Genomic DNA, 22,642 nt, shown 5'->3' on the forward strand with positions numbered 1-22,642 from the left:
CCCCACGCTCAGCGTTCTCCACCCACACTCACAATTTACAGCGTCTTTGCATGGGTGTGAGTGGTGACACAAGTTGCAAGGGAAGGGGGTAACTCCAGGCTCCACTGGGTTTCAAAGGATGCCGCAGAGAGAGGCTTAATCGGAGAGGATGTCTCTGCACCTGGGACCAGCCGCCCACTGTAATTCCTTGTATTGGCATAGACCAAGAGGCCCCAGCCCCTTTGCGCTAGGCGCTGTACTTACATAACCAACACATACTCCCTGCCCTGCAGCGCTCACAAGGGCAGGAGAGGCTGAGACACAACAGGTGTCTATAAACAGCACAAGGTCGCACTGAGAGGATAGTGGGATAAGTAGGAGTACCGGCCTGGCTGAGGGGAGGTCTAAAGTGGGATTTGAAACCCACGGCCTCCCAGAAAACAGGAGGGGGAACAATGCAAGAGATCGGCTTCCTCTAGAGGTTTAATAACTGGGGGTAAAATTAGTACACGTGCCCCCCCCCCCCCCCTCGCCAAAGATTTTGGTGCTGAGCAAACAGTTACAATAAAACACAATCCAATCCCCATCCAAACCAGACATAACACAGAGCAGCAAACATGCACGGCTTAATTGTTCCATAGCACGTATCTGCACGATGCGCACTCGGTTTTAAATGCAGACTGCACCCCTGGGGCTGGGGGGAGTCAGTAAGTCGTAAGCACCCACAAATAGCAAAGCTCACGAGAAATTCGGCGCAAAAGCTCCATAAAGGAGTCCAGTTGAATCCTGCGCCGGTCAGCAAATGCTCCCCGCCAGTGAGGTTGGCTGGGCTTCCAAGCAAAGCGCTGGCAGTTCAATTGATTGCGGGTTATTGAAGACACGGAACGTATAGAAATAGAGGCGTATCCCTTTAAATAGTTTGTAGGCCCTCCAGGGGCGCTCACCGTGTTCTGTGTTGCCGAACTTGTAGAGCTTGTAGCATGTAGCAAGAGGGACGGGAGGCCTCTAAACACACTGGCAGGACTTGTTAGCTGGACGGTCGCTGTCTCGCTTGACGTCACTGAGCGTGACTCTCCAGAGCAGGACCCAGGCTCCGTAGCCAGGGCCTGGGAGACGCTCAGCTCGGCCGAGGCTCAGGCACAGAGAGCGACACGACACACACGGATCAGCAGGCTGCACTGGCGGGAAAGGATTGGCCCGGGCTGGCTAAGCACGGGGAAAAGCCGGCAGAGGCGGGGGAAGAGGAACGCCTCCCTGCGCCCGTGACTATTGCCTGGAGATCCAGGCCAACATGACTCCTTCCCCGGTTTCATTAAGGCTGTGTTTTTACCAGCAGGGCTCTCACTCCCACCCCCAGGGGAACTGGGCTCTGCTTGACGTCCCACCCCTCTGCCTGGTGGAGTGAGACTCCTTATTGCCCTCCCTCATTCGGACGCATGCCCCGGGAGAGGAGGTCTCTCTCCAGAGGCCGTTAGGGCGTCACTGAGCTGAGCGCGCCCGCAGGGTGATCTCCGTTAGGCTGGAGGTCTCCAGATCCCTCCACAACCAGGGTCCTCAGGAGCGGAAATGCCCCCAAGGAAGCGGGCCCTCCATCCTGCTGTTGGCTGCATCGCCAGCATGACCCATCCAGGGGCTCACAGGATGGGCTTTGGAAGCAGATCTTCCAGCCAGGCTCCCGGCTGGGACCAGAGCTCTCTGGGCTCTGAGGGGTAGGTTGGGGCCAGGGAGCAGTAGAGCTTGGTGGTGCATCACCGGGATATGCCCAGACGATCACTGTGGAATATTCCACCTTGCTTTGGCGTCTTGCCTGGGAATGGTCTGGGGTGGTCACGTCTCCCTGGAGGAAGATGGTCTGGAGAGGCTGCCTGTATTTATCTCCAGCGCTAGAGACCTCTGGTGTCCAGGTGCTTTCCAGGAAGGACTTGCACATCATCATCTCCTCCTGCTGGCCACAGATGATTCCCGAGACCCCCCGGAACGGGAAGTCGGGATACCCCACTCTCTGCTCCTTGCTCTGCTGCACTGGGAAGTTCCCCAAGTCCTGCAAGGGAGAGGAGGTTACATGGAGAGCTGAACGAATCATTGATTTTTTTGGTTTGGGGCAGATGCCCCCCCTTCACAGAAAGGAAATGGTTTGGTCTGATTCGAAACTGAATTATTTGGGGTTTTTCTCACTGAAACAAACAAATTCATTTTGGGTCGAACTAAAATGTTCTGTTTGACTCTGAACAATTTCGTTCCCCCCCCCCCCGCAGTTTTTTGGGGCAGGTCATTTTGGGGTATTTTTCACCCGCCTTTTAAAAAAAAAAAAGTTAGCAAAATTTCAAAAGAAAAATGCCGTTTGGAAACAAAAAGCAAAATGGCCAAACTGGTTTAATTCCTCCCCCTTCATTTTGTTTTTCCAGCCGAAACTATCTGCTGAATTCAACCGAAATTCACACGTCATTTCGCTGTCTCCCAAATACATTTTTTCAGTGAATTTACTATCTGCCATAAACATGCCCCCCAGCGCTAGTAATGCGCACAGCAGCTGGTGCCCTATGACTGCGGCAGCCAGCGGGTAAATTACAGGTGCCCCTTCCACCCCCCAGTAACATGATGGTGCCAGCCAATGGCACACAAAGGAAGGGCCCAGGGAATGGGTGGCTGGCAAGCAGACTGGGAGCACAGCTGAATTTGGTGCATCCCTGCAGAGAAAACCCGGGCACCTTTCAGACCTTGGGGGGCAGGAGACACATTGCTAAGTTTAAGGGGCTTAGCGCAGCGAGAGAGCAGCAGTGGGGCAGTTAGACGATGGGCATCGTTCCTGGATGTGCAGCACTCTGAGATGTCAAGTCACTGGGGAAGGGTGTTTTCTTGTCCCGTGGAAAGGGTGGGGAGAGTGGCTCGGTGTGACTGGGAACCTGGCAGAGGCCCGGAGATCTCCCAGCCTGGGTTGTCTCTCTCCATTCCACTCCCGCCTTCTCTCTGTGCTCCTTGGAGACATGACCTCCAGCTCTTACGGCACTGGGTGGGGCGGGTGGAGGGAGAAGCTTACAGTCTGCTCCCAGTATATTTGCAGGAGACAGTGACCAATTCCCAGCGTAAGGAGCAGGAAACCCTTGGGCAGGGAGGGGGGTAGCGGACAGGTGTAGCCAGCTATTAGCAATCCTCATATTGGCAATTTTCAGTTATTAGCAACATTTGGCTGGGGACAGAGCCTGACCCCCCGGCTTTCACGTTCAAGGGATCTGGATATTAGCACCTGCCTAGCCACTTACTAACACTATTTTTTGTTAGCGTGCAGCCCTGCAGGCCCCCAGCACCCAGCTCCTTGTGGACTTCCCCAGCACTGCCCCACACCAGGGACCTTCCTCTGTCTTATTGGCAACTTTCGGTTAATCAGCAACTTCCTGCCGGGAGCAGAGGGGCAGCTAACACACACACCCACCATATCTCTGTGCAGAAAAACGTGTACTCACCAGCCACATTTTCTGTGGCAGCCAGCTAGCCAGGTGGCTTTTAGCAGGGTCGGGGACTTGCGGCCACAGGCAGCCCTGTATTCTGTAGAGGACGAGACCCAGCATTGGTACTGAGATGACCACGCCGAGGAGGGAAACGCCTCTCTCTACGTTCTTGCGACTAGCATGGTCTCCCCAGGGACTGGCGGCTCCTTAACTAAGGCCCTGACACTGGATCCGGAGGTACCAGACTAGGGGGCTGGTCCAGCGCTCATTGAAATCAACAGTCTGAGCTTTGCTGATCATGTCTGCATGGCCTAGGGATGCCTACGGCATTGACTAACCTCCCCAAGTCCTGTCCCAGGATGCACCGGGCTCAGGGTGAAGGATTCTGGGAACGGACTCGCTTTGGTTGCCCCAAAGCTCTCGTAGGAGTCCTGAAGGGAATGCTAAGCTCGCAGGGACGCTACGTGTTTTAAAGGGAAAGATGAAGGCCCTTTCGTAGGTAGGAAAAGAACTGGGAGTCCACATTTCTACTGGAGCACTTCCCATCCCGGAGGACTCGGCAAACTCTGCCCAGGAATTCCTGTACCTACCACTCAGATGCAGATCTCTGGGCTTGGCAACCTGCCGCGAGGGGACGAATCCCGCCCTGGCTGGGAGATGGGCAGGGTGGGACCTCGTCAGTCTCTTCCAGCTCTGACGTCTAGGATGCTGCCAGTCCCCTCTAGGGGAACGAGGCGGGTTTTTAACGGCACCTGGCGCCCCTATCCTGCCGCTCGGGACAAGGAGCGGAGAGGAATGTTGTGTCCAGCTAGAGCTGCAGGAACAATCGGGAGGCGGAAGGGGACGTAGGACACCAGGGCTAAAATCTCCTTGGCAGGAAGTGCCATTCGCGGCGGAAAGCCCTCCAGGGGTTGAGTGTAAATTCTCATCAACAGGACAGATCCTGCGTTGCACTCCCTACCGCCATGCTGGGGGATGGGGCTTAGGGCCGTCTCAGCATGACAAGCATCCTTCACTGAGTTACCCATCACCCTCCCCAGCCCCACGCTGACTCAGCAATGTGGTAGGGGGCGCTCTCTTCTCAAACACCACTTCCTTGCAGTATAGAACTTAGGTGTTCCTTGGTGGTCCCCCATCCAAGTACTAACCAGACCTGACCCTCCTTAGCTTACAGGATCCAACGGGAGGTGGGGGGGACACGACACATCACCCTCACCCACTGACACTCAGAAGGGTGGCCGGGATGGGACTCACAAACATACGTACAGAGGGTGCTTGAGGACGCAGGCCAGAGCGGCCGTGATGAGCAGGACGACTAGCCCCACGCACAGGGAGGACAGCAACAGTTCGACCTTCCCATCGTCTGGAAAGAAAGCAGGGAAAGGTTTTAGGTGCAAAGCCACTGGGGACCCACGAGCAAGAGTCCTTGGGAGCCTGCGCTGCAGCCCCCCAGCTGGCGCTAGGGGTTTGCCCAGGGACAGCCCAAGACCTACAGCAGCCCACAGGGACTGTCTCCCATTCGCCGCTGCCCCGCATGATCCTTTGCGCCCGTGCAAGGCAGCGGAGACACAGGCCTTGTGAATGTATCTGATGCAAAACAGAGAGACTGATCTCAAGCCTTAGGAAGCCTGGAAACTCTGGCTTATGGGGAGATGCTCACCCCAAGGGGGAGAGGACCAGTAGCTTGGTTGGAGCAGGTGTTGGTAGGAATCCATCCTACTCTGGCCAAGGGACAGGCTAGATGTGCCCAAGCGGGTCTCTGCCATCTCATTTCAGTGCCTGAAGAACCCCCAGCACCCCCAGGCCAGGGCATAGCGCCCGGTTCTCTACTTTCCTCACCAAGGCTTCTGGTTCTGATGGAGAGGACAGAGCCCTGCGTGCTTCCCCCGTCGTTGCTGATGGAGATGCCCACCCTCACCACGGAGTCAGGAGCCAGGCCCGCGATGAGATAGCGACGGACGGAGCCGTTCACCACCACGGCTGTAAGACAGGAGATGCCGCTGTTCAGACCCAGCGGGTGAGCCCAGGCCCGGCCAGCATGGAGCACAAAGCCAGTTGGTGCCTTACCCTGGGCGTCTTTTCCCTGCTCCTCGTAGGAGATGGTGTAGTTCCGGATGAAGCCGCCTTGCTCCTCCAATGGGACCTCCTCCCACTGCACCTCCACCTGGGATGGCCAGACACGGGTGGGATGCAGCGTTGGGGCACGGAATGGAGCTGCAACCACAGAGGGGGTGGCGAGGAAAGGGTTAACCAGCCCCATCCCAGGCACCCAACGCGGAGGTCCCCTCTCCCTTCATTCACAGCTGCGTATTTTAGGCTTTTCATCAGAAGGATTTCAAAGCCTGCCACAAATATTAACCCTTTCCATCCCTCCCCACAACTCTATCAATGCCCATTTTACAGGTGGGGAAATGGAGGCCTAGAGCAGCAATGTGACCTGTCCAAGGCCATGCAGCAGGTCAGTAGCAGAGCTGGGAATAGAACCCAGGAGTCCTGTCCTAACCACTAGGCCCCACTCCCTCCTCCTTTCAGGAATGAAGGCTTCCACACCGACAGAAACCAGAAGTCCTCAACTCCAAGTCTCCTAGGAGCTCCCCAAACCACCCTCTGGTTTCAGGGAGAGAGGGGAAGATATGAGCTCACCAGGAGACACAACGGTCTCTGCTAATCTTCATACTAGACTAATGCTTCCCCAGCAAAGCCACTGGCACTCTTCAGTGGCCCCTGCGCCCTTTCCCACATCACGGGCTGGAGCGCTGCCAGGTTTCTCCTAGGGATGGAAGCGATCTGGCTGCGTCTGCCCCAAACACTCGGCACTTACCGATCTGCTTGGAGTAAGTGCTTGTAGAGCCTGCAGCCTGGACGGCTCCGTCGCTCAGGGCAAAGAGTGTCAGGCTGTAGAGATATCCCGGCTCAATTGCCTCTGCGGGGACATGACAGGGACAAGCGATGGTGCAACCTCCCGTCTCTTCCGCATCACAGCCCCAGGGGACGTGCACCCGAAAGCATACCCTCCCTGCTTCCCGCTGCAGTCCCCTATGGGGTGGGAGGCTGCAGGAGAGCGTTGGGGCAAGGTGGGTCCAAACAAACAAACGGACATTTCTCTAAGCGGGAGCACATCTGACAAGACGACCCAACCCACATGCTTCAGGGTATCCACTGATCACCATACAGGATCAGGAAGGAATCAACCCCCCGCACGATGTCTATGAAGCCCTCAGCATCACCTATCATTGGACTTGCCTGTTCCCAGCTGGTAATTCCTATACTCCCGCCTTGCCTGGCTATCCAACCTCAGTACTAAAAGCCTGAGCCCATAACCCCGGAGCTAGAGGAGTAACTCTGCAAGCTAGGAGCAGTAGTAGGTTCTTATCCTCCTCAGTTACTAGAGGAGGACAAAGACCCACCTCTCATTGGCTCAGTGCCGTGTGCACTGAGAGCGCCCTGCAGGGGCTTGTTCACGACACTAGGTCTGATGTGAAGTCCTAACTAGGAACGTGGAGGGGGTCCTGCCTCAGTTTCCCCCTTCCCCTCCCCCCGCTCTGTCGCTTCTGTAATCACTCACCTGCCAGGACCGCCCTGCTGATGTTCCCCGGCTCGTAGCGCCAGCTGCTGTTCTGCCCCCGGTTCTCAGACGCCCGGCCCCACTCGAAGACATAGGCTGCTGCGGCGAAGCCAGGGGGATCCCACTGCAGGAGGAGGCTGCGGTTGCTCGCCGGAGAGACCAGGAGTGGCAGCAGCGGCGGCACTGAAAGGAGACCGGGGATAGTGGAGAGCGAGGCACGCCCAGGGCTGGGCTTCGGGTGCCCACGTTGCTGTGGGGGAAGGACAGTTTGCCTCTCTCCCCCCAGACCCTGTGCTGAAGGGGAACTCGGGTCAGGTGGCGCAATGCCTCCCTTGTGGTCCCTCTGCCTGGGTGGGGAGAGATGGAGCCAACAGGGTCCCTGGGGGCTCCCAAGCATCCATTGTGCTGTGGGGCCATGCTGTGCACACATGCTCCAAGAGGGCAGTGCACTAGTGGGACTCCCCATTGTATCATCCCATTGCCGGGGGTGCAGCTCAGACTTCCCCAGCTGGGGTCCCATTATGGGCTTCGCCCCCGCGTGGGAACCCAATGCCACAGTGCTCCCGTCTGGTTGGGAGCCGCCCTCACATAGTGATAAGTGCCTGATCCCCCTCACCCCGCCTGGCACAGAACTCCTCCCGCGTCCCCCTGCACAACCAAGGGCCGGCCAGGCCACCACTCCACCCTGCTGAGTTCTGCCTTGGGAGTGAGACCCGTGCTTGGGGCGCAGAGATCAGGCTGGGCCTAACCTGCTTGGGCCTGCACGGCCGGGATCAACAGCTTGCTAGCGGGGGACTCGCCCACAGAATTGCTGGCGGTGAGGAAGAAGATGTGCTCCTCGGAGGCCGGCAGCTCCAGAGCGCACTGCAGGGAGCGGGTGAGGCATGCCAGCAGGACAGCCGGCTCCCCCCTTCGCTGCCAGCGGAGACTGTAGGTCAGGATCCTGCCGTTGGCTTCCTTTGGCTGCAGGGGCTGTGAGGGAGAAAGCTAAGCCTCACGGCAGTGCAGGACTTAGACAGGGGGAGACAGGGATGGCTGAGCTCTCCTGCTAGGACTGGACTGAAAGAAGGACACAGTAGAACTGACTGAGAATTGACTTTCCCCCACCACGAAACATGTTTTCATTAAATAACCCTCTTGAGTCTCAGATTCTCGATGAAAAGCTGCAAGCTAGGAGCAGGAGTAGGTTTTTTTGGACAAAAATGGAAAAATTTTGCAAAAATGCCCATTTTAATCAAGGAAAACCCTTTTTTCTGGGAACAACAAACCAACCAATCCCAAACAAAACAGTCTGATATTTCATTGCCCAGCAGCTCCAACATCAATGCAAACAGGGAATCATCAAGCGGGTGCGTTTCTAGTGGGGTCCTGCAGGGATCAGTCCTTGGCCCGACGCTATTTAAACATGTTGGTCGATGACCTGGCCGAGAACATAAAATCATCACTGATGAAGTTTGCAGCTGACTCTAGGACTGGGGGCGTATTCAGTAATGAAGAGGGCAGATCACTGACACTGAACAATCTAGATCGGTCGGTAGGCAGGGCGCAAGCAAACAATATGTGTTTTAATACGGCTGCATGTAAACGTGGACACCTAGGAACAAAGGATGTCGGCCCTATTTACCACACGGGGGCTCTCTCCTGGGGAGCAGGGACTCTGAAAGAGACTGAGGTCATGGACGATAACTGGCTGAACTGAGCTAATGAGACCCTTGGATGCATAAACAGGGGAATCTCGAATAGGAGCAGAGAGGCGGTTTTACCTCTGTATTGGCACTGGTGCGACCGCTGCGGGCACAGTGTGGCCAATTCTGGATTCCACAAGTGAAGAAGGATAAGGATAAATCCGAACGGGTTCAGTGAAGAACCACAAGAATGATTAAAGGATAAGAAAACCTGCCTGATAGCAACTGAGCTCCTTGAGTCTATCTAGTTAGCTTAACAGAGAAGGGGTGACTTGATCACAGGCTATAAATAGCTACACAGGGAACAGATATTTGACGAGCCCATTATCAACCTAGCAGATACAAGTGTAACCAGATCCGATGGCTCCAAGTTGAAGCTAGACAGATTCAGACTGAACATAAGGTGTAAATGTTTAACGGTGAGGTTAATTAACCACTGGAACAATTACCAAGGGTCATGGGGCATTCTCCATCAGTGACAATTTTTAAATCAAGGGAAGATTTTTTTTTTTAAGATGGGGTCTAGTTCAAACAGGAATTATTTTGGGGCAGTTCTCATAAGAACATAAGAGCGGCCATACTGGGTCAGACCAAAGGTCCATCTAGCCCAGTATCCTGTCTTCCGACAGTGGCCAATGCCCCAGAGGGAATGAACAGAACAGGTAATCATCAAGTGATCCATCCCCTGTCGTCCATTCCTAGCTTCTGGCAAACAGAGACTAGGGACACCATCCCTGCCCGTCCTGGCTAATAGCCATTAATGGACCTATACTCCAAGAATTTATCTAATACTTTTTTGAACCCTGTTATAGTCTTGGCCTTCACAACATCCTCTGGCAAGGAGTTCCACAGGTTGACTGTGCGTTTTGTGAAAAAAATACTTCCTTTTGTTTGTTTTAAACCTGCGGTCTATTAATTTCATTGCTCTGGCCTGGGCCATGAAAGACGTCAGACTAGATGATCACAACAGTCCCTGCTGGCCTTGGAATCTAAGAATCGAATACACAGAAAACATAGGAGAGAAAGAACAGGTGAGTGTTAGAGAGAACCAGAGAGTGTGAGTGAGAGAACGTGAGCAAGTTCCGGAGAGAACAAGGGACCAAGACAGACCAATAGAAAGTGTGATTGAGGAGGAGATGGAAAGTCCGAGGGACTCAGAGAGAGAATCAGCTATGCTGATGGCCTTGTTCCTATGGAACAGTCTGCATCAGGGCAATGGCCCCTCACAGTACGTCTACACTGCACACGAAGCCCAGAGTCTGACTCAGGTTTGAGCCCAAGCTCCTCTTTTGTCCACACACAAAATCAGTCTGACTCGAGTCCGCAAGCAACTCAGGATCTGGGTCCTAGAACGCTGCTGGGGACGGGTTGGGTGAGAGCACAAGTCCTGCTGTGACTCAGGTTCAAGCCCTGTCATTTTGCAGTGTGGACACAGCTCAACCCACAGACCTGAGTCAGAAGGGCTGCATAGTGGAGCGTGGACAGGTTAAGCATGGCTGTGAGACCTGGGTCCAGCAACCATAAAGCCAGGTTTACAACGCAGCGCGGACGCTGACGTCCACAAGCTTGGGTGACACAGAGACGCAGGCTTAGTCTGCAGTGTAGCCACACCATGCTGCGTCAGTACTGTGTCACCAATGCGCCTGTTTGCATAATGCTTGAAGAGACAGGAGAGAGCCACACGTCCAGGCGGGGACTGCTGCTGGTGGAGAAATATCGGCTGAACGTTTTTCCTCCGGTCGGAAAATGTCAATTTGTTGAAACCGAAACTTTTCAGTAGGAAGGTTCAACGAACCCTTCAGTCAAAACCAGAGAAAGAGAGAGAATGTGAGTGACTAGCCAATGGACTGGCTGCCTTCCTCGGGAGGAGGGATAGCTCAGTGGTTTGAGCACTGGCTTTCTAAACCCAGGGTTATGAGCTCAATCCTTGAGGGGGCCATTTAGGGATTCGGGGCAAAAATCTGTCTGGGGATTGGTCCTGCTTTGAGCAGGGGGTTGGACTAGATGACCTCCTGAGGTCCCTTCCAACCCCAATATTCTATGATTAGGGCCAGGAGAGTTGCCCTATGAGTCATCTCTAAGTAACAAGTGCCTGGTCTCCCTCACCTATGGGGTTGTTGGGTGCCCACTCCAGAATAGCTAATTGGTTAGGGCCCTCACCTGGGAGGTGTGACCCAAGTCTTAACTCAGGCAGAGCAGGGGCTATCGTGGGTGGGGGTCTCTCATGAAAAGTTTCAAAAGGTCGTGGCTTAGTTCTGATGTGGAATGAAAACAAATTTCAAAACCTCTTTTTTTTTTTTTTTTTTTAAACAAAACCCGGAATTCTTGTTTTCCACACAGCCCTAGCTGGGACACCAGCCCACATACAGCCCAGCTCCTAAATCCTTTCCCAACCCTACCCCGGGGCAAACAAGTAACGGTTTGGGAATGTAAAGGCTAAATGTGACCTGGATGGTCCTCTCTCTCTTGGGGCTGGCCTGGTTGCATTTGCAGAGCTTGGTCTCCGAGTTCTATCCCTTGGGGCTTGTCCCTGGTTCTGATGGCTACTCATGTCTGGGAAGGGATCTCCCTTTGGGTATAGTTCTCCGCTCATGCCGGCATGAATCAGGAGCAGCTCTGCTTAAAATCAGAGTGAAACGAGCGAGAGGAGAAGTCAGGCCCATTGATGTCAGTATGGCTTTGCCAGCAGAATGAAACCTTAGACCCAGCCCTTAAAAGCTGGGGATTCTCAGTCCGGGGCCCTGGGGCAGATGGTTCCTGTTTTATAATTGTACTTCATGTTCTTTTCTTTGATCCCTAACTGCTGCAGGGGCAAGCACCTGGAGTCAGGCCTGGAGTCACCCATGACACGTGCAATGCAGGACTAACCCAATTCTTTATCCCAGCCCCTTCCCAGGTAGTGTGTCTGGCCTGGATCCTTGCTTGGCCCCCTACCTTCCACATCAGAATGATCTCACTCCTCCCGTCAGAGTCGGGCGTGGCTATTTTCCTCCAAAGAGCCGGCCCTCTGGACGGGGCTAGGCGGTGGCCGTGGGCAGGCGAGGGCAATGCGGGAGATGCAAAGGAGAGAAATGAAGTCATTGAGAGAGGGTTCTGCAGGGAGGGAGCTGAGAGCAGAGGGTATAGATTGCTCTGGGCTGCTACCTGGGGGAGACCGTACCAGACCCACCCCCCCACCCTCATAACCATCAGTGACAGGGGAGTTTGTTTAACCCTTCGTGGTGAATATAATTTGTATTATAGGAGCACTCAGCTAGAATCTGCACAGCCCCACAGAGACACACTCCCTGTCTTGAGGAGTGGATGGTCGAAGATGGCACCCACAGGGTGGCGGGAAGGGGTGCAACATACAAGCCGAGAGAGATCGGGGTGATAGCAGGCAGGTGGCTTGGGCATGCTAGCTAAGTGCTGGCACAATCAGGGTTACCCACAGGGCACGAGGAGGAGACCCATGGGAGAGGCCTCAGGGCAGAGGGGGGCTGGTGCTCCTGAAATTTGGGTCTGAGGTGGGTGGGGGTGGATGGTCCAGCCAGCCTTTTCTATCCCCCTCCCTGTCCATGCTGTCCCAGCTCATGGCCTGTCTACTGGAGACAGGAGGGAGGAGGAGGACATGGCAGGATGGGCAGCAGCCTTGGGGTGAAGGCAGGAGGGAGGTGGAGAGGTGAGCATGTCTCCCTACCCGCGGGCAGAGTCCTCACAAATCGCTCATGACTCCAGGCGCTCCAGGAGGGTCCCCCGTCGCTCCAGGGGAAGGTGTCGCTCCGGTACAGCGCTCGCACCTGGATAGAGTAGCTGGTGAACGGCGAGACGCCACAGACTTCCTTCGATGCGGGCGCGTCCTCTGCGGCTGTGACATCCACCTTCACGGGGGGGTGGGGGGAGTCCCTTTTAGCACTTCTCTTTGCAGCTTGCCCCGATTGTGCCCTAAAGCACCGATCTGCTGTGCAGAGCGGGCAGCGGAGGGGCTCTCCACCTCAGATCAAACCAGCTAGCGTCTCTTCATGCTGGGCTCTCTCCTCCCCAGTAACCCCAGCCAGCCCAGGGGCATGACGGGGGACCAGCTTCCCCGTGACACAGGAACCGGGTTCAGCAGAAACCAGCTCTGTCCTCACAGGACACTTGAGAGAAGCAGAGGGACTTGAGCCAATGTGACGGCCGCCATCTTGTCTGACACACCGGGGACTGAACCAGGGGCCTCCAGAGCGAAATGGAGGAGCTGCTACAGCTTGAGCAAAAGAGTCAAGCTTCCCTAAGCAGGCCTGTAATAGGCTCATTCTTCTATGGGTCAGCCACTGGGGGGTGGGTTTGTGAAACAAGCACCAGTGAGTTACACAAGCACCCCCCAGTTTAAACAGGAGGTGGGTAAATGCAGGGGTATTTCAGCGAGGGTCTCCTTGCCCTTGGAACTCGCCTCCCCTCTCTCCATCTCGCCGAGCCCAGACATACTGAGCCTGTGAGACTTCTGGGCTAGCCCCTTAGCTGGTGTACGTTAGCCTCGCTCTGCCGAGAGTGGTGGAGCTGCTGATTGAGAGCTGAGGACGTGCCGGGTTTCTTCTGGGTGGGGAGAGCTGAGCAGAAGGTGCGGGGGGGGTGGGAAGCCTTCATTTGGGGCAGGGGGTGAAACTAAAGATGTCACATTTTGGCCGTTGGGCCAACTGTTTCAAGCGTATGGATTTGTTCTCAGGAAGTGTCACACGCGTGCCCAAGAGCTCTGGGCCAGGGGCATGGATTAGATGGACGAACACATAGCTGGGTAACTGCATGGTTAGGAGGGAGAGAGAGATGGCGAAGCCAACCAGCATCCCTCACACCGCCCCCGTCCCCAGAAGGGGGGATACATCTATGAAACAGGTGTCAGTCCTGTTACTAACTCCTCCCACCAACAGCCACCCACCTGCATCCAGGATGCCCCGTCCACGTCGCGGTACCGGATCTCATACCGCGCGTCCGTCACACGCAGCAGCTCCTCGTTGGGCTGCCGCCACGCCAGGCGGAAGCAGTCGCTCCTGTCCGCCGTGGCGCTGACCTCGGGCGGGCTCAGCTTCACTGGGAAAAGAAAGCCACAAGCGTGGGCAGCATTTCTGCACACCCCGCCCCCAACGCCCAGAGACAAGCAGCCACACTCAGCCCCCTCTCAGAAGCACAGAGGGGGAGGCAACAGGCCCAAGGGCACATGGAGAATCAGTGGCAGAGCCGGGACCAGCTCCCGGATCTTCTGAAGAAGAGCCCAGTGCGATCCACCCGGCCACGTCACAGGAAAGGTCAGTCTCACGACACCTCCAGCTCTGCCCAGAAATCCACCTGTGCTAAGCTTTGCTCGCTCCGTTTGGCTGGCCCAACGAGTTCGGAACCAAATCGAACCCCCCCACCTGTGATTCTAGTCCGGCAGACACACCTGCCCTGGCTCGGTTTGTGTCAGTGCCATTGTTCCTCTCCCCCGCGAGCGGGTCTTACCAATGCTCATTCCGTGCACGCACTTGTCTGCGGCGCTGGCCCGGCCCAGCAGATTCACGGCCGTTAGCCTCACTTGGAAAGAGGCAAAGAGGTTCTCCACAGGGATGGTGCAGGAAGGGCTCTCTCGGCTGGAGACGCACGTCCCGGTGTCTCTGAACTTCCAGAGGCAGTGCCCTGCTTCTCTGAGAGGGAGAGAGCCCAGGTTAGCAGCTGCCGGGTCCAGGAACACGAGTGGCGGGAGCCCAAACCCCACCCTTGCCCCTGCTAGCATTGGACAGCTCTAAGAATGGAGGTCAGGGGGAGGAGGGAGAAAATCAATAGCTACTTGGGGTGGAGGCTGACAGCTCGTGACCCCCCCTGTAATAATCTTGCGACCCCCTGAAGGGTCCCGACCCCCAGTCTGAGAACCCCTGGTTTACAGGGACAGTCCCTTTTAATCGTCAGGTGTTGGGATGTCAGTCCTCCCCCACTCCCTCCCCTGCCCCCTCACACTTACGGCCAGGTGGAGAACTCACTCAGTGACGTGGAGGGTGTATGTGGTTGGAAGGTAGGTCTCCGGCCCAGGGTCCCAATAGCAGGTGATGTTCCCCCCCCAGAAGCTGACGCAATGTTCCACCTGCAGATCTCCTGGCGGGACTTCAGAACGAGACGAGAAAGAGCAGATCCAGGGTCCGGTGCTGGAGGGGACGGCGCTGACTGCAGGGGGCTGATCCCAGAGCACCCTCAGGGCTGGGCGTGAACTGGATTTTCCGTTTCATGGGAAGCTCCGTGGCTTCCATTTTCCCCCCTCCCCCATTCCAAAACGGAACGAAAACAAAGGGAAACCTGACACCTCTAATGAAATCCCAGAAAACGCGAGTTTGGGGTCGATCAAAACGTTTCACTCTGATCTCAACTTGCGCGTGTTAGAACAACAAATATGACACTGAAAACTTGAAACTCAGCATGGTTTGGAGATGGCAAATTGAAACGTCGCATCCCGAAAAGGCACCGGAACAGAGCACTGATCTCCCCCGCCCCCGGAATTCCATCGAAATCGATGTTTCCCCAGAACGTTTCGCTTTTGAAGACTCATCGTTTTCCGGCGGGAAAAAACGTTTGGGTGGAAAAATTCCAACCAGCCCCGCCCATGACTGCAGCGCAAGCCAATGGGCTTGGCAGGGGCTCAGCGCCCTCCCCCCCCAACTGCCCCCAATGGGAGCCAAGCACCCTCGGGCTTTCCAGGATGGGCCCTTATCCAGCCCTCGTGAAGGTCAAGCCTAGAGCACCTCCTCCCCTAGCCAGGGAGCTAAGGGAACTGCACCCACCTCCAGCCTGGTACTCGGCCAGACCCAGCAGGTGCAGACTGCTCCGGTGAGGCAGGTAACAGCTCAGCTCCCCATGGGGCCGCTCTGCCCGGAGAACGGTGACCACGGTGACTGTGCCGTTTCCCGCAATGCTCTGGTTCAGTGGCAGCTGCCTAGTCTCTCCGTTCAATCTCCAGACAATATCACCCGGGCGGGCATGGCCGATCTGCAGGCAGCTGGGGTCGAGGGTGCAGGAGGCCGTCAATGGGGTGCCGAGACAGGCTACTGTGGGGTGCAGGCTAAGCGTGCCACAGCTGGGCTGCGGAGTAGGGACTCTGTTGCCAGGACCAGGCCTCGGGCTGTTCGCTCCTGGGGAGAGATGCAGGACAGCTCAAAACGGGGGAGCTGGGGTCTCTCTCAAGCAGACGCACTTTGTCTGTGGGTCCTCTGACCCCGAGGAGCCAGAATGTGCCCATCTTGGGCTTTGTTCTTGGCTAAGTTTAGCTTCCATCCCTGTTTCTAGGATGCTGAACTTGCAGTGACAGGCTGCCGGGAGTCCCAAATCAGTGAGGATACGCTCACTGCTTGCCCTGACCAATGCACTCACCAGCCCTTATTAAACCTAGAACCAGATAAGCCGGTAGGTTTCCCGATTACCATTGTTGATTTAAGCTAGGACCACAACTGTACTGGGACAGGAGGTGAAACTGACGGGGTATATTCTGCTCCCTGCAACAGGTTTCCAGGATAGGGGAACGGTCTGTGCCACAGTTTTCCCCCTCTGTAAAGTCCACATTATAAAACACTCATCTCTAGGTATGCCCACGGAAACCCTCCTCCCCGCTGATCTGAAACCGTCTGTTCACCACTCAGAAGCGGACGGTCTGCAAGTGTCAAAAGCTTGTTTCCAATCCGTGGTTTTTTTCACCTTGCTCTTGGAAAACTTCCTTGAAATCCCATTTTTGCAAAACATTTCGATAAAATGGCATTTCCGAGTGAAAACCGCTTCCCTGAAAAGTTTTTATTAAACAGTGGGGACAGAGAAGTTAGGAGATGCAGTACCCGCTTGTGGGCGCTAGGTAGAGCCGGGGGAAAGAATCCAGAGAGGCCCTCAATGAGCTGTTTTTGTGAATGTGCTTCATTACGGCTCTCGTTAAATCCGAGCAGCTGCTTACTCCAACCAAGTACAAGGACCTGCTTTGAGAACCCACCACTTTCAAGATGGCATTTGTCCAAGTGGAGGCAGCTTATGGCCTGTAACAGGGTTCTCAACCTCTCTCTTTCTGAGGCCCTCCCGACACGCTATAAAACTCCACGGCCCACCTGTGCCACAACAGCTTGTTTTCTGCATATAAAAGCCAGACCCGGTGTTAAGGGGGTAGCAAGCTGGGTAATTGCCCAGGGCCTCAAACCACAGCGGGCACCGAGAAGCTACGTTTCTCAGGCTTCTGCTTCAGCCCCACGTGGCAGGGCTCCGGGCTCCGGGCTTCAGCCCCATGCTGTGGGGCTTTGACTTTCTGCCCTGGGCCCGAGAGAGTCTAACGCTGGTCCTGTTTGGCAGCCCCCCTGAAACCTGCTCGCGGCCCCCCAGCGGGCCCCGGACCCCTGCTTGAGAACCACTGACCTAAAAGCTGGTGAAATCATGTCCACACCCTTGCTCAAAAATGCTACATCTTGTTTTGCTTTGATCATTCCATAGGTGCTGGAACTAGGGGTGCTGCAGCCCCCCTGCCCTGTCTTGAAGCGGTTTCCATCATATGCAGGGTTTACAGTTTGTAGGGTGACCAGACAGCAAATGTGAAAAATCGGGACGGGGGGTGGGGGGGGTAATAGGAGCCTATATAAGAAAAAGACCCAAAAATCGGGGTTGTCCCTATAAAATCAGGGTTGTCCCTATAAAATCGGGACATCTGGTCACCCTACCAGTTTGGTTCAATGGCTCCCAGCACCCCCGCTACACACATTGTTCCAGTCCCCCTGCACAAAGCATCAGCCACCCATTTGCAACAGCAAAGAGTCAGGCAAATTTGCATCCCGCTTTGCATGTGCCTGGCCTGGGGAAGGCAGAGAGCAGAAGGCTGGACCGAGGACACACGGTCAAACCTTTAATAACAGCGCTGCCACGGCTATCTCGGAGCATGTCACAAAAGGGTGCTCAGCAAAGTCCAATACCAAACCGCTAACGCGTGCCATCTTTCCAGCCAAGACACTGGATTGTTCCACAGGCTGTCGGGGGAGAGGGACAGGCAGGAGGGGCGTGAACTGAATTGAGGAAAACGAAACAAGATTGGGGCCAGATCCCTAGCCAGTGGCACTTGCAGCCATATGTATTATCCGCGCACTGTGTAGTTTGGGCAGCTGGGCTGCCTGGGGCAGGGGAGGGGCAGTCTTTTCCCATTTGAGAGGGCCCCCAAAGCGAGTGGCATTGCGAGCTGGCGCATGGGGGTCGCAGCACCACTCAGCTTTGGCCCGTCCAGAGGAGCAGAGGAGCCGAACCTGAGCGGCTCTGTGACCCAGTGCACCAAGTCGCAGTGTCGAGAGCGGGAAGCCAGGCTCAGCCCCGCAGGACAGGAGGTGCTACAGTGTGATGAGCGTGGGGTGGGCTCATTTTGCAACCCAGCCAGTGCTGAGTGAGGTGCGGACTTGGAGGGCGAGGTGCTGGAATGGGATCACAGGGGTTGGCGGCGAAGCCCGGGATCTCCCCGACTCATGTGGTTCACGTGCGTACCACGTGAAAAAAGTTTCCGGGGGCAAACTGGTTGTCAATAGGCTGGCTCCACTCAAGTCAGCGGGGCCAGATCCCTAGCTGCTGTAAATGGCACAGCTCCATTGAAGTCCATGGAGCTAGTCTGTTCACCCCAGCCGATAGGCACCCAGCTGTTTTGCACCGTCCTCTATTTCACAGGCAAACAGTGTTTGGATGAGATGGAGAACCAAGGGGGTGACCACGTGCCCTTATTAAAGATCCCATGCATGTCATACAAGAATAGAGCATTAACCCTACGCAACCTTACTTGGCGTGTAATATGATACTGTCTTTAATTAAACAATCATATTTCCCTCCCCCCAAGCTCCCTGTCTCATACAGTTGGACCTGCTCTAGGCAGGGCTAAGGGCTGTGCAGTGAAAGAGGCGGTTGTCTGTAGGAGCCCGCCCGATTTGTTGAGGAGGTTGGAAGGTGGGCAGCAGTGAGGGAGAGGCCAGAGAACGGCTCAGCTGTGGCCTGGTCAGAGCTATTGTTATTCTGGAATGCGTTCATTTCCGCCACCACCCCGTTCTTTGGCCTACAGAGAATTACAGAGGTGTTTGACACCGTGGCTCTGAGTGTCCCCCGCTTCCCGCTCTTGGTTTTTCTCATTTCCCCCCAAATAAACAGAATTCTGCCCATTCTCTGAAGCTTTGGAATTGATCAGATGCGTTGTGGAAAAGCGATTGGGTCACGTCCAAACCGACAGAGCAACGTCATCCAGTTGCAGGGCCGGGCCTTCCAAGTGTGGCCAATGAAGCACACGCACAGGGGGGCTGGATTAAGGTGGCCTGCATTCTGGGGTTTCCGAATTTCCGAGTGCTTGGCTTTGCAACCTTCATAATGCTCCTTGACTGTAGTTTTTGAGTGTGTCATAATACAAAGGGAGATCGATGGTGTGTAACATCTTCCCTGCCCCGCACACACAATTCACCCCTGGGGAGCGGATGAGAGAGACAACAAGCCCCATTATAGACATCGCTTAATACACGACTGGAAGGCGCTCAGATACTGCAGTGATGGGGATGGTGTAAGAATCTAGCTCGAAGAGGAGCTCCGATTAGATGGTCATAATGGTCCCTTCTGGCCTTCAGGGCCTATGAATAAACTATTACTCCAGCCTGCCAGAACAATGTAACATTCAGCCAGACACATCCCCCGTGCCCGAGTGGTTTGGATGCGTTCCCTGGCCCTGATACAGCAATGGCGTTCTTTCCTCTCTCCGCACTGTCCGCTCCAGCCTTCATTAGGGAATCGAGAAAAGTAGCCGCTCCGACGCCGTCAGGCGGAGAGAAAGCAAAGGGACTGCTCTGCACCTGCTGGCACAAAGGGGCAGAGATAGCCAGCTCCCCTACCCTGTCTCCAACAAGAGCAGGCATCCGTGTCCGTGACAGCCAGGTTGCCGTCCATCTTCGCTGCACCTGCCCGGGGCTCCCAGCGACTGCCTGGCCTCTCAAGTGGCTAGGAGAAAGGATTAGCTGGCCATATGGGAGGGGGGCTGATCTCAGCATGGAGAGAGGATGCCAGGTCCTATCGCGCACATCCCTGGGAGCAGACAGCCGGCTGGATTTGAGGCTCATCGTCTCACCTGGATGAGAGAATTTCACAGCTGTGCAGGATGTCCCCTGTGAGCTCTACAGGGGCAGGACTGGAACGGGAAACAGCCATGAGCAGGGGTAACGGCAGCAGATTGGAGACAACCTGCTGCCAGGGATGGGTAGCGATGGAGGCAGGAGCCCATTCCCCACAGCGCCACACGATTCCAGAGCGGGATCAGGGACACACCACAGCCTCTTGCAGAGGTGGAGGAAGCCAGTGACTTCTAGTGCAGGTGGGAACTTCCCAAGCACTGAGCGGGAACAAGGAAGGAGGAGGTTCTGACATGCGCTTTGCCTTTGACATGAAGAGGCTGCAGGGACAAGATACAAGACAAGGGAAGATTCTCCCTTTGCTGCAAAAAGACCTGCAGGATCTGTAATGAGCACAAGTGGTCCAGGCCTTATTTTTACCTCTCATCTGAGAGAGCTCTCCAGCTGCACAGCGCCTCCTATGGCATCCTCCCAGGATTCAGGACCAACTCCAAAGAAGAGCACCACCTATGTTTTCCGTGGAGATCTCCAGCCCTGCTTAGAGTCTTCCAGGCATCTCAGCCCAACCGCAGGGCCAGGTTCCCAAGGAGTACCTCTGCCTCAAGGATTGACTGTTAACCAGAGACCAAGGCTGAAAGCAAACTCCCACACAGCTCCTTCCACTCAGGACTGTGTGTAATCATAGAATCATAGAATATCAGGGATGGAAGGGACCTCAGGAGGTCATCTAGTCCCACCCCCTGCTCAAAGCAGGACCAATCCCCAACTAAATCATCCCAGCCAGGGCTTTGTCAAGCCTGACCTTAAAAACCTCTAAGGAAGGAGATTCCACCACCTCCCTTGATAACCCATTCCAGTGCTTCACCACCCTCCTAGTGAAAAAGTTTTTCCTAATATCCAACCTAAACCTCCCCCACTGCAACTTGAGACCATTACTCCTTGTTCTGTCATCTGGTACCACTGAGAACAGTCTAGATCCATCCTCTTTGGAACCCCCTTTCAGGTACTTGAAAGCAGCTATCAAATCCCCTCTCATTCTTCTCTTCTGCAGATTAAACAATCCCAGTTCCCTTAGCCTCTCCTCATAAGTCATGTGCTCCAGCCCCCTAATCATTTTTGTTGCCCTCCACTGGACTCTTTCCAATTTTTCCACATCCTTCTTGTAGTGTGGGGCCCAAAACTGGACACAGTACTCCAGATGAGGCCTCACCAATGTCGAATAGAGGGGAATGATCACGTCCCTCGATCTGCTGGCAAACAGCACAAACATTTCTTCCAAGACTAAAACCTTGCTCGCACACTAAGAACTCGGAAGACTCTGTAACAGCATCCACTGCCCTAACATTATGAAGAAAACATAAAACGGACAGCATCAGACACTTCAGCACTCCTGGGATTTGGAATGAGGCACATTTTTCTTTATACAAGTGAGGACAAGGGCCACTTGTCTAACTCACAAGGGCATTGTGAGCTTGGCCTTGGAAGAGGTATAGCACTATGGGGCGATATTCATCCCATGCAGAGGGCCGGCATAAGCTCCATGCATCACCTACACCCCTCCTGTGGGACTTACGAGGGGTAGAAGCTTGGTGATGGCCATCTGCACAGGGTGTAGGCCACCTTCTGCAAGTGACCCATGGATCCTCAGCCTGGGTACATTCAAACTCGACCAGTTTCCAGCCTCTGAGGATTTGCCTGCCTCTTTCCAATGGAGCACAGAACCATGTCTTTAAATCTCCTGAAATATTGTCATTGCTTAAATAAATGCCACGCATTGCTGGGTAGGTGGGAATGGTATTCCTTCCCCCGGGAAACAGACCAAAATGGCCTAATGGGGAAGAACTGAGTTCTGTGGGGAGATGGACTTTATTTGCCCACCGTCAGGGCCAATCTGGTGCACTTGGGATGCCACCGCCGGTCCGCATGCTATTTTTTTCCACAAAAGAAGAAACCTTTCAGCGCTAATCAAACGCAAATCCCTGCAGAGCCGCAGAGCGGGGCTGGCCCGGGGCCAGTAACGTACACAATGTACTTTCTGGTTCAGAAAGACCAGGGGGGACTTCAAATATGTAACAAAACAGCAGAATTGCCCAAGAGGAACAACACATCGGCAGCAAAGGGAGGGCCTGGAAATAGCAGGGCTTCGTAGGAGAATAGCCAGCACATTACTAAAGTATCTTGAGCTGGGATAAACAAGCTGCGCGGGGCTGTCAGTAGGTGTTGGGGCCAGAGGTGACCTGGTCCATCCGGTTCAGCCTCCTCTCTTGTTCAAGATCATTTGTGCTCCTCGGAGTATTTCTCAGTCTCCCGGAGCCATGCTTTGGGTGCAAGTCTCAGTGACTCCACTCCTGCGCGTGGGAAAGGGATGGGGGTGCAGAAGATAAGGCGGCCTTAAGCCAGTGGCTCTCAACCTTTCCAGACGACTGTCCCCCTTTCAGGAGTCTGATTTGTCTGGCGTACCCCAAGTTTCACCTCACTTAAAAGCTACGTGCTTACAAAAATGAGACACAGAAATACAAAAGTGTTCCAGGACGCGGTTATTGACAGATTGCTGCCTTTCTCATTTTTACCATAGAATTGTAAAATAAATCATCTGGAATATAAATATGGTACTTACATTTCAGTGTATAGCACCTAAGAGCTGTATAAACACATAATTGTCTGTATGAAATTTTAGTTTGTGCTGACTTCGCTAGTGCTTTTTATATAGGCTGTTGTAAAACTAGGCAAATCTAGGGCGGCAGGATTTGGGGGGCGGCATTTTGCCGCCCTCAGCGGAAATTCGGCGGTGGGGAGTCCTTCCGCTCCGGATCTTTGGTGGAAATTCGGCGGCGCGTCCTTCACTCGCTCCGGGACCCACCGCCGAAGTGCCCCGAAGACGCGGAGCAGAAG

At 54.9% G+C, this 22,642-nt stretch overlaps 1 protein-coding gene across 2 annotated transcripts in view; it reads right to left on the reverse strand.

Moving 5' to 3' along the window:
- Positions 1–444: 444 nt before the first annotated feature.
- Positions 445–22,642, reverse strand: part of LOC101952357 (interleukin-6 receptor subunit beta-like) — a 28,266-nt gene continuing 6,068 nt past the window's right edge. The window contains exons 4-17 of one of the 2 annotated variants that reach the window (XM_042841530.2): positions 15,437–15,784; positions 14,645–14,765; positions 14,130–14,311; positions 13,570–13,721; positions 12,355–12,535; positions 11,610–11,692; positions 7,740–7,962; positions 6,991–7,173; positions 6,247–6,348; positions 5,493–5,639; positions 5,265–5,405; positions 4,692–4,788; positions 3,441–3,522; positions 445–2,020 (exon numbers count right to left, since the gene is read on the reverse strand). In XM_042841530.2, the coding sequence (XP_042697464.2) occupies positions 1,451–2,020; positions 3,441–3,522; positions 4,692–4,788; positions 5,265–5,405; positions 5,493–5,639; positions 6,247–6,348; positions 6,991–7,173; positions 7,740–7,962; positions 11,610–11,692; positions 12,355–12,535; positions 13,570–13,721; positions 14,130–14,311; positions 14,645–14,765; positions 15,437–15,784 (2,612 nt within the window). In that variant the 3' untranslated portion in view covers positions 445–1,450. Of the gene's footprint in view, positions 2,021–3,440; positions 3,523–4,691; positions 4,789–5,264; positions 5,406–5,492; positions 5,640–6,246; positions 6,349–6,990; positions 7,285–7,739; positions 7,963–11,609; positions 11,693–12,354; positions 12,536–13,569; positions 13,722–14,129; positions 14,312–14,644; positions 14,766–15,436; positions 15,785–22,642 lie in introns of both variants that reach the window. The other variant, XM_042841529.2, reaches the window with a different exon arrangement.

The sequence above is a fragment of the Chrysemys picta genome, chromosome 25 (assembly GCF_011386835.1).
Source record: "Chrysemys picta bellii isolate R12L10 chromosome 25, ASM1138683v2, whole genome shotgun sequence".
NCBI classification, from domain to species: domain Eukaryota; kingdom Metazoa; phylum Chordata; order Testudines; family Emydidae; genus Chrysemys; species Chrysemys picta.